Source organism: Branchiostoma lanceolatum, chromosome 1 (assembly GCF_035083965.1).
Source record: "Branchiostoma lanceolatum isolate klBraLanc5 chromosome 1, klBraLanc5.hap2, whole genome shotgun sequence".
Taxonomy (NCBI): domain Eukaryota; kingdom Metazoa; phylum Chordata; class Leptocardii; order Amphioxiformes; family Branchiostomatidae; genus Branchiostoma; species Branchiostoma lanceolatum.
The window spans coordinates 8970986-8982272 of NC_089722.1; the positions used below are offsets into that span (position 1 = coordinate 8970986).

Genomic DNA, 11287 nt, shown 5'->3' on the forward strand with positions numbered 1-11287 from the left:
AAATTTTTTTTCTTTTGATTGCATGCCACCTTTTTTTTTACAAACTTGTAACATAAGAAAGTGTCCATGGCCCCTCGTTAGGCTCAGTTAGTACTTCAATGACCCACAGTTGAATCACGCTGTGCTGAAAAATACTAGTAGTGGAGATAAACCTCCTTTAGAATGTGCAACGTTTCTAGCATTTTTAAACGAGTTTATAGAATGTGCCAGCTTTTTAAAAATTTCTCTTGATGTCCACAGCATGCTGCAATTCGAATCCCAATACCATAATATACACAAATACAAAATATGCCCGCCCGTTTTGCAACATCGATGCTGCTAAAGTAGTCTGTATGACGCAAACTCCAGCTGTCTGGGGGTTTCTCTCCCCTCCCCGGGTGGATAGCCGTTACAGGCGGCGAGCGGACAAGGGGCTTGATTGAAACCAGGCTACTGCTAAAGGAACACTCTGTAATCCAATTTACGTTTCCACTTTTATTTCAAGCAAAACTCTTAATTAATCGACTAACGTAAAACAGTAAATTATGCATTGTTATAGCTTAAAATGATTGAAGGAAAATGAACGTGTAAGAATTACATTCTAGAAGAGACTATTCTCTTTATGATGTTAACAACTGAGTGTTTCTACAGAGAAAGGGATACGAAGATCATGATGGAATCATCACATAGTTCACCAGCGCTTAATCTGACTTCAAGTACAGTACAACAAAGTGCGTTAATTAGGGTGACCGAACCAGTATGTTGATTGATAATAAATTTGTTTTATCTAAACCTCGTTTTGTAATAAGCCTGACTATGTAAAGTACAAAGTACATAGCTGTACGGCGTATAGAAACTACACAGTGGTGTCTCATCACTCCGGCCTGAATGTCTCGTACAGAGCCGCCACTTCCTCGGCACACAGGGCCCGACTGTACAGACGCACCTCGTCGATAAAGCCGTAGAAGTACAAATTACTCTTCCCGGGTCCGGCCTGTCCGATGACCACCGGATTCCCCTTGTCTATGATGGGGCCCGAGCAGCATCTACAAAAAGTGGGAGAAATGTTTTAAATCTGCTATTTGTCTGACATATGGCTCTCCAAACTGGAGTAAATAAATACTAGTATAGAAATAGAGAGGAAGGAGAGAGAGAAAAGACAATTAAAAGCAACGTTCCTTCCAATGAGACAAAGGTAATCGAGATAGTGAAAAATCATCGCGAACAAATTATTTGCGGGTCATCTCCAGTACAATGCATCATATTCCAGCGATCGCAAGCACTGCACTCTAGATAGCCTTCTACAAACAAAAACAATTCAACAAAGTAACGCACTGGTGGTTTCCTGTTTGCGGCACGTTGTCCAGGTAGAACTTGGTCAGCATGCCGTCGTACGTCATGACGGCGTGGTGCCAGGTGTTGGTCGATGCATACAGGTGAACGTAGTCCCAGGTTTGAGGACTGTTACTTGTGACGACACCACATCCAATCATCGTTCCGCCGTTTTCCTGTCAGAAAAAAAGTTTTAGACAAGACGATTGTAGGAATGCGCGTCAATTTACCTTTAACGTGACCTTTAAGCGTTGTCGGCCCTCTCATTACCGCTAAGCGTTGTTGGCCCTCCCCATGTTGCCAGGCCCAAGTTCTTAAAACTTTTTGTCGGACTATATTAAACAAAAATAAAAGTTATAGTTACCCGACCCATGCGACTTTTTGTCGGACTATATACAACATAAATAAAAGTTATAGTTACCCGACCCATGCGACTTTTTGTCGGACTATATACAACATAAATAAAAGTTATAGTTACCCGACCCATGCGACTTTTTGTCGGACTATATACAACATAAATAAAAGTTTAGTTACCCGACCCATGCGACTTTTTGTCGGACTATATACAACATAAATAAAAGTTATAGTTACCCGACCCATGCGGATCTCCCAGCTCCCAGAACCGTGGTGTCCCGTGTTGATGATTCCCTGGTAGTTTCCGAATTGACCCGTACGTTTGAACCACACGCTGACGGTAAGCGAACTGCCCCACGCATGGGAGGTGAAACCGTTCGCCACCAGTTTTCCATTTCCACCAAACTTGGCGTAGCCATTCCCGTTACCACCCGACTGTAGAGAAACGCCGCCTTGCGGTGCTAAGTCAAAGTTGCCCCTGGTGTCAGCGTAGCTGTTGTCTAGCGGGTAGTATGCCAGCAGGTCTGCATCAAGGCCTTTGCTGCAGTTGGTATCTGAAGAGAGAAATGTGACAAATATGCCCGAGATAGTTTAGATAATACGTTGAGATTGTGACATGATAATACAATTCATTTGTTGAGATCCAATGATTGTACATTTCATTCAAGTGCTGATTACTTACAACCTACTATAGTATACGCACCAATAGTGCCTCTAGTAAATCTATAGCTGACTGGTGCCTGCTTTAAACGTGTTGATAGGTGATCATCAAGATCACTTAGCTAAGCCTGCTTAGTGTTCTCTGTTATGTATCTGATAACAACGTACCACTCGCAGTCTCGTTGGTGCAGTTCTTGTCACAAACCCCCGGCAATCCCGGCATCCCTTGCGGTCCCGGCTCCCCTGGGTCTCCTTTTGGGCCAGGCGGACCCTAAAAACACACACATAGATAAAGTTCTCGTGTGGGATTTCATTTGTAGCTATGCTTAAGCTTGCATCGACAACGTTGTTTATTGTACATAACAAGATGGCGGTCAAACTCTGGGAGGTTGCTTTCCTTCTTTTTAATTGAAAATAGCAAGTTTAATTTTTCCAAACGTTCTCACCTGCACACCTTGACCATCACAGCAGCAGCCAGAAGGTCCCGGGGGTCCCTGCACCCCGTCCCGACCGTCCCTTCCCGGTGTCCCGTCCCGGCCGGGCGCCCCGGGGGGTCCAGGGGGACCCTGCATACCTCCTGACATGGCAAACAAGGTTAAATGACAATAATGTAACTTAAAAGATATGGCTTGTGTGAACACTACTGTGCCTTAACTATAATGTGACAGTTGGTGCCGATGATATAGTGTGTCTGTTGGTTGACAAAGAGATTAAATAATAACAGTTGTTGAGAACAGCAAAAGACCATTTAACATAATCTAAGGGACCACCAAAAATCTTACAATTGTGAACATTCATTGTGGTACCGTTACATTACATGTATTACACATTTCATTCGCACTCTGAATGCAATGCATAGAATAAACGCATTTCCCTACCCGATATTGGCAACCTGACTGTATTTCCTGCAGCCTGCCTCTTTGACCTCATCCGGGGTTCGTCTTTGCCCAATCCGGGTCCTGTCGAACCACTGCCGGACGTTCCCGGGCCCTCGGGCGTCAACAGTGAATCAGCAATCTGGGAATACATGTACTAGTACTGTTAATCTTAAAATGTTCGCATTGGTATGATGTTCCCGGTTTTTGCGGTGACAATTTCATTGAAAGGCGAAATCACAGCATTCCTAACTTTTCATCAGGATTTTACCGATGATAGTATCATGATACTATGAATCGAAACGCACACACACACGAACACAGACACACGCACACACACCCCCCACTGTGACAACGTTCAAGTTACCTGCCTCCGTGCAATTCACTTCAAATGCGCATGCACAGTCTTTACAGGCATATCTAGCGATCTTTACAGGTGAAATCGTGAGGTCATGGACATAACGATATCGCAAGAAAGGAGCGCGTGTAACCTCGAGTTTTCGTGTGCCTAATAACATGGTATGCAGAACGTCACCTCGTCCTATGACTGGTAAGCTTGACTGAAGTTTGATTCTACTGTAGTCCGCAAATCGTGGGGATGCACAGTGATTTGCTTCGTGTGGCTCTGCAAATTTTGTTCCTTCGTCCTCACTACAAACTTCAAACACCTCGTTCGCCGTTCCTGCTGGGAACTTAAGTTCCCGCGAATATAAAGGAATTAACAGTATGGGTACGGTTACAAATTTGGTGCCGTGAGCGGCCTTTGACCTCATGGAAGCCACTGACCAAAAGTTGTTACTTGAAACGACTTGACTGTGTATGTATTTGGGTTTTATGATATGTTCTTGTTCAAAGAACAAAATGTAGCGTCTAACATTAATTTGCCTGTACTGAACTGAGACTTTTCGCCCGTTCTATGATAATGACATACAAATATTTCAAGTAGATTGGCATTGGACGAGATTGGCATTAGATTTGTCATGTCCTTTGGAAATATGGTCACTATATACAGGTATATAATTTCTGTCCATGTTAAGTTACTTTCGTGACAACAATGCCAGCGAGCTAGCACATACAAAACCCTACCTCTGTGTTGAGCACCGAACTTTGTCCCGACCAGACTCCGTCTTGTATCTTGGTCTCCACCGTTGTCACACGCTCGCGAAGGGAAGTCGTCTCATCCTGACTCTTCTCCTTCCAGTGGGACAGCTCCTTTTCCACCGAGGCAAGACGCTCTCGCAGGGAAGCGACGTCAGCAAGACGCTCTCGCAGGGAAGCGACGTCAGCAAGACGCTCTCGCAGGGAAGCGACGTCGGCCTGCTGCACCTGACCGCTGTGCAGGAAAGTGACGAGCAGGACGGCCACGGTCACTGCCGAGCTGCACACGGCAAACACTACCGCCAGGGACAGTCGGTCACTCCTAGGCTCATGCGCCATTTTCCTAACCATATTCCTGATATGTACCCTTTCTTCACTCATTTACTCGGCTACCTTATACAGGGGATGGCAGAGATACAAGCACGACAAGGCAACCCGTCTGGACGACAGTTTTTGCAAGTGCCGAGTTCCTGCAGCTGTTCTTTATAACACGTTTCCACCTGAGACAGGGAGTCAGCCGGGGATCCCCCATCGCCTTACCTGATTTAGTCACCGTCTTACCATCGGTGGGATAGTTCGTCGTCATGAAACGTCACAATAGACATTGGAAGTTGCCTACCTCTTAAATGTTGTCACTTAGCTGGGCTCATTGTCTCGGGGTTAATTTCGTTTTTAATGGGCCAGTACGTCACCAGTTACCATGGTTTTAAGCCCCAGGGGATACGAAGAAAACTGACGACATGTATTTATATATATATAGAGAGAGAAAATGAGACAAAGAGTTTGTCCAAATCTTAGACATAGATTGTTCCTTTTCGAGTTTAAGTGCAGATTTGTTGGTGACGTACTCCGGTCTCAGTATGCTCTGTTCTGGACGCGTTCTATCTTCGATTACAGATCTCTGGTCAGTCCGGAATGCCATATCATGCACCCGTACTCAAGAACAGGCCTCACAAAACCAATGTAGATATAAGTATAAGGTCACTTGTGTCCAGTCCATGTTTGTTAAGGTTTCTTAGCACATAAAGTCTTTTATTCAGAGACATGAGGTCATATTTCTTTTAACCTGTGGCTATGAAGAATTGGCGGCCTGGTGATACGACCTAGTCAATATCTTTGATTTGCGCAACTTATAGTGAAAGTCATGTGGAGACGCCTTAGGTCACACGGATTCCATTTTTGGATGACATCGTCTGGACAGCCCAAAATTGACATGAGCGTGCTCAAGATAAGGTAAAAAAAAGGGTGAGAAAAAAGAAGACGTCTAATTTCTTAAGTCTAAGTGGTGACGAAGAAGGTAAAACTAATTGAACACATAGAACTGTTTACCACATGATAAACAATAAATCATTTATCATTGTTCTTTCGTTAGGGGGAAGGTTTGTAACCTGGTGTCCAAGTCTCAAGTTCAAGCGTTTATTATCTAAGCGGATGAACAGTCAAGTAGTCATGGGAAATCAGAAAACAAGCAGAAGAATGCTCCTCAAAATAAAACCTTCTTGACAGGGTTCTATTAAGGTGTTGGACAGGAACGGCCTATATGGGCAAGTGAGTGAAAACCTTGCATATTCTCCTATTTACCTTTTAAAAAACAACTACAAAAATCAATCTTAGACCATTTTGCCTCACACTTTATTACATTAAGCTAGCATGGTTGATAAGACAGTAACAGGCCTCCTTCAAGTCTGGGAAATAAAAGTTTGGTTGGTCCTGGCAACTAGTGCTGGGTTAACACTCATCCGAAACATTCATTTCCATGGAGGAAAATAAACAAAGAATATGATTCACATAAAAGCTAAATGTATCATCTCCTTAAACTTGAAAAGCAGGGGTATTCATCCAGTTTGAGAGTCCAGTGATGCAGTTTGTTTGGCCAAAAGATCCTGGTAGCTTGTACAGGGTTGAGATACTCTTCTGAAGCATCACCAGGAAACACTGGACACACCACCTTGGAGTCATCATCACTGCACTAAGCTGTGAGCTGTCCTGGAAGTTTTGGTTGCCTATGTGGTTTTGACTGTTTCACTGTGGCTTCTGGTGTTTACTCACACAGTCCTCCGAGCAGAACTTCCCACTGTTGGAGGTGATGACTCTGTCACCAGGAACAGTCTTCTTGCACTGGGAAAAAGGAGAAAAAGTATAAATATTAAAAATGGGGAACCATCAATATTGGGTCAATGCAACTCTCTCTATACTATAGAAAGAGTTGCATTGACCCAATATTATAGGTCAATAATGCCAACTGCTCATAAAAAAATGTGTTTTAAAGTCTGCAATAATTTCAGATTCAACAGGACGAAAATACAGTCAAACCTGGATTCAGCAACCTCTCACAGGACAGAGGAAAAATGGTTGCTGGACAGGGTGGGGTTAACTATGTAAAATGGACAGGACGGTTTTGATGTGGTCTATGACTGAAAGTGGTTGTCTGCACCAGGTGGTTGCCTGGCAGGTTTGACTGTATGTGTAACTTACACAGTGGCAGAGCCAAAAAACACAGGAATTTGTGTTTTTTGTATTCTTTCTTCTGTCATAAGACTCTGCACACTGCTCCTTGTGGAACACTTTGTTGCTATCTGGTGTAGGAGACGTCTTGTCCTGGGTACAACCGAGGGGCTGGCGGCTGAGGGACTGAGCTGTGCTACTGTTTTTTTGTGCTTGGACTCTTTGTTTGGAGATGTTTCCTTTTGACAGACAGTCTGCACTACAGTAGGCGTGGAGTTTCCCATCAGGCAACTGTGGATGAGAACAAATAATAAAGTTGTGCTTTTCATAAAACACACTCACTCACTCACTCACTCACTCACTAAAAAAAATTGATTTCCTCACCTTATGTACAAAGTCCAGTGCTGCACTTATCTTCTTACACCACATACAGCATCCAGAAGCAGTTCCTGACTTCTTTTCCTCTTGGGTCTCAGCAGGCGTAAAAGTTACTGATGGCTTCTTCTGAAACACAAGTTTTTAAAAGTATGAGGAGAAATCGAAGTGAAAGACATAAAACCATTCTTCTGTGTAAGGCATAATACAGCTTTTCTACATTCACCTTCCATCAGCAAATGTTTTCTTTTTGATAGCAAGTAACACATGGAATGTAAGATATACAAGTATGTCAAATCTAACCTGTTTATTTTCAAGCTTGGTTTGATGTCTTAACTCTGTGCACTGTTTCTTGTGTGATACTTTGTTGCCATCTTCTGTGAAAGATGTGATATTTTTGTTGTGATTGAGGCTGAAGAAAGGCCTTAAGGACTCTGATGCAGCACTCATCTTCTTTGCCAGAGCTTTCCCTTGTGCCAGACACATTCCACTACAGTATGCTTGGAGACTCCCATCAGGCAACTGTGGATACGAGCAAACAATGTATTTTCATTTTTATTTATTGACAATGAAAACAATTCATTACATCGGGTCAGCCTAGGCAGCTCTCACTGGTAATGGCTGACCCACAAAAATACAGATAAACATACAACATGTATACATAACCTACAATACTGTACAATCATGAAATATTCACAGAGCCTCTCACCGCCAACTCATCACATCACGGATTGCAATGCTCTGTCTTCAGTTCGGTTCCTTCAATTGCAAACTCAAAACACTGAAAAAAACTCATTTCCCATCCTATCGTGAAATTAAGTCCCAGCAAACTTAAATCAATTTACAGGACTTCAGCATGTAATATCCCTAATGACTGTCAATCTCAGTAAGGTACTCACCTTAAGCACAAAGTCCAGTGCTGCAGTTTCTGTGTTACACATCATGCAGCACTTCATGGCGGTCGGTAATGTCCCCTCTCTCTGGGCAGGAGAAGACTCATGGTGAGGAGTAGATGATGAAGGTGTCTGTACCACCCTGGAGCTCATCTGAAGGTTCCTTGTCTTATCCCCATCATACCTGTACATCCCCAGTAGCTCATTCATGGTGTCCTGGGCATAGCGCTGGAGAAGTATACCAAATTGTAAGACCATTGGATCAAAAGATCTATTTTCTTCATCAAGTGATATAAAGATATCATACATGAAATGTCATCAATTTTGAGTGTTTTAACTTGGGAATAAATGTCATTGACTTAAGTGATTTGATATTACTATCCAGCCACTGACGTGTGCATGTTAAGCTGATGTGTCAAAGACATGTTCTTACCTTGTGCTCCTTTCCAGTCTCATTAGACATAGTCTGTGAGCTGTGGGACGGTGCTGCATTACTGTTGTTGGCATCTTCTCCTCGTGCGAGACAATCTGCACTACAATAGGCTTTGGTCATATCAGGCAACTGTAGATGGGAACAAAAGTAATATAGGGTTAAACCGACCCGCCCTGTGGTGTATACAGTGTCATAAGGCATGATCAGCTCCAACGGATGAACCACGAGGTGGTTATAGGACCGATCATGCCTTATGACTGCTGGATGAAGTATTAAATTTTGTACTTGGCTTGGCTATTTCTATAATCAAATCAAATCAAATTCGACCTGTAGGTCTCTACCCTGTACTCTCCCTTACCACATGTCACTGTACTGAAATTTTCTGACCGTTGTAACCATCATAAACTAACAGCATGCAAAGCAACTTCAGTCTTTTTAAATACAAAATTCACAATGAAAAGCTAAAGCAAAAGCCAGTATGCTCACCTTAAGAACGTAGTTCAGTGCTGCACCTTTAAATGTCCTCTTACACCATCTGCAACGACCCGGGGTCCCTCCCTCCTTATCCTGTGTAGGGGCCGGCAGAGGGGCTGGTGGTGGGGGTGAGGGGACAAATCTGGAGCTCACATGCAGGCTACTGGCCTCCTCCTCATCCACACCATCGTAACCAAACATCCCCAGCAGCTCATTCATGGTGTCCTGTGCATAGCACTGCAACAGACAGCCAGTAGAAGTGAAAATATTGATTTTTCCCCCTCACTTCCAGGAATGTAGAAATACAGATGCCACAGCCCTTAAGATGTCACAGATCGTCCAAGTGAAGCTAGTCTAAGATGAATGGATGCTTTAGCTTGAATGCTACTTTCTAGCAAAGACAGAAAATGGAGAGATATGATGTACTAGTACACTTGAATGATAAACAAGTAATGTAAGACATGCCCCTACCTTGAGCTCCCTCTCAGCCTCTTTTGGCACAGTCTGTTGTGAAGCTGCTGGTTCCTCCATCTGTCTGTGTGTCTGGTTCTCAGTCTGGGAGGAAGGAGAGAGGAAAGGGCAGTTTTTAACCTCAAAGTTTAAAAGTAGCAGCCATGATAAAATATAGCCATTGCTGGACTATCTGCAAAAGCGAAAACTAAGTCAGAACAGTTTTCGAGCAATCGCTGCTTTTGTGTTTATATTGGGGGTATTCAGCACATCCTCTTTTCAGACTGGACAAGTTTTCCACTGTCCAGACATAGCAAGACTGGACAGTTTTTTCCACCAATCCTGCGCACAATGTCAGCACTTCTGGTCAGTTAAGCTTAAAGCTAGCTGCTGATACAGTGTTCCTTAAGATTATCCTGCACTTTCCTTGGACTGTTCACCTCACTCTGTAGAGAATTGCAAAATATCTCCTGGACCAGTTGACGCTTCTTTTCTTGTACTACTGAGAGCTGCTATCTGAGAGTATTCACAGACACCACACTTTCAACAACAGTAGGAGCCTCAGTTGTGCTTCCTTCATCTGAGAAGTGAATCCGAATACCCAGCAACAACGATCGCTCCTTATTCACTTTCTTTATTTAATACACAAACCCAAATGAGGATAAATGATCAAATATTCATAAGATCGAATAACAACCTGAAGCTGTGTCACACCAGTAACCTTCCTAGATACTTCTGATGTCTCTTCCACTTTGCGTTTCTTCATGCCAGTCTCTGCAGATGCACAGCATTTTTCAGTACCATCAACTATCTCTTCTACAGGGCTTTCCACGACTTCTGCTCTCAATGCTCCATCGCGTTGTCTCTTGTTGTCGTTATATCTACCGTCTCTCTGTATCTCCACAGCCTCTAGAACTGGTGTGTCTTTCGGTCCCACAGCAAGAGAGCGACACTTCTCATGATCAGAAGCTTCTTGGGACTCCTCTTCTTTTTCTGTCCTCCCTACTGCTGTTTTCTTCATCCGTGGCATGGTTGCTAACACGTTTTCCTCCGCTGTTACATCAAGTATTGGTGCTTACTATTTGTAGAAGTTCTCTGACAATCCATGCTGCCAAAGCAAGTCTCATAAATCATACATAGCTATAGAAATTCGTTAGCGCTCTATATCTGCTCCTGTTTTGCATTATTTGGGGTCAAAAGTGAAAGGTTAATTTTTGGTTGTGATCACTATATAAAATGGGGAGATTATAAAGAAACGAGTATCAAAGAAACGTACTAAAATTAACACAAAAGTTATCAAAATATAAACTAAGTATTCTCATTGTTTCGTTTACTTACTGCTTTGTTGATTTAGATAAACTTATGTTGGCAAATTGCACTTTTTTTACACATCCCCGGGTAAAAATGGAATGGCCCATGACCCAGCACATCTGAACAACAACACCCTGAAGGTTCCGGGTCGGAGTTTATATCTGACCGGGGGTCATAGTGCGGTAATCTGCCGGAAATGTAGTTCTGATTGCTAAGTATTTGTCCTGTTTTCTCTAGAATCGTTATAGCTGTGTAGATATCTTTTTATTTTCTGAAAAGCCTGTTAATTGTAGCATTTACGGGTGGCGTAATGTTGATCGTCAAGCGAAGACTCGTGATATTATTCCGCGTCAATGGCAATGTGACCTTTTCGCCTGATGACCCAAATCGTGCGTTCTATGTCCGTTATGGCTGTTTTGGGGTCATCGGTGATTGCGGAAAAGTTATCACATGACTTTTTTTTATTTTTTTCGTTTTTCAGAAACAACAATTACTACGCTTTTGCAGCATGTAATCCGCTACCCTAGGAAAACTCATTTTTGTCCTACAGCCGTGCGTGAAAAATGCCTAAAAATAACACATTTTTCGCAAAAATTTCCTTTTTTCGG

The 11287-nt window shown here is 43.0% G+C and overlaps 2 protein-coding genes across 4 annotated transcripts; both read right to left on the reverse strand.

Annotated features, from left to right (window-relative positions):
* Window positions 1–459: 459 nt before the first annotated feature.
* Window positions 460–4856, reverse strand: LOC136441357 (uncharacterized). The gene is made up of 7 exons (XM_066437649.1): window positions 4287–4856; window positions 3204–3342; window positions 2772–2902; window positions 2494–2596; window positions 1903–2219; window positions 1315–1487; window positions 460–1025 (listed from the first exon to the last, which is right to left on the reverse strand). Exons 1-7 carry the CDS (start codon window positions 4677–4679, stop codon window positions 854–856), a joined length of 1428 nt encoding a protein of 475 aa, XP_066293746.1. The 5' UTR covers window positions 4680–4856; the 3' UTR covers window positions 460–853.
* Window positions 4857–5902: 1046 nt separating this feature from the next.
* On the reverse strand, window positions 5903–10555 carry LOC136440627 (uncharacterized). Of its 3 annotated transcripts, none has more exons than XM_066436886.1 (9): window positions 10066–10555; window positions 9390–9473; window positions 8931–9155; window positions 8445–8573; window positions 8018–8239; window positions 7422–7640; window positions 7128–7223; window positions 6774–7034; window positions 5903–6416 (listed from the first exon to the last, which is right to left on the reverse strand). In XM_066436886.1, exons 1-9 carry the CDS (start codon window positions 10396–10398, stop codon window positions 6321–6323), a joined length of 1665 nt encoding a protein of 554 aa, XP_066292983.1. In that variant the 5' UTR covers window positions 10399–10555; the 3' UTR covers window positions 5903–6320. The 3 variants fall into 3 exon arrangements, with proteins under 3 accessions (XP_066292983.1, XP_066292912.1, XP_066292840.1); XM_066436815.1 differs by having other exon boundaries at window positions 7128–7244; XM_066436743.1 differs by having other exon boundaries at window positions 7128–7247; window positions 10066–10554.
* Between the last annotated feature and the right edge of the window lie 732 nt (window positions 10556–11287).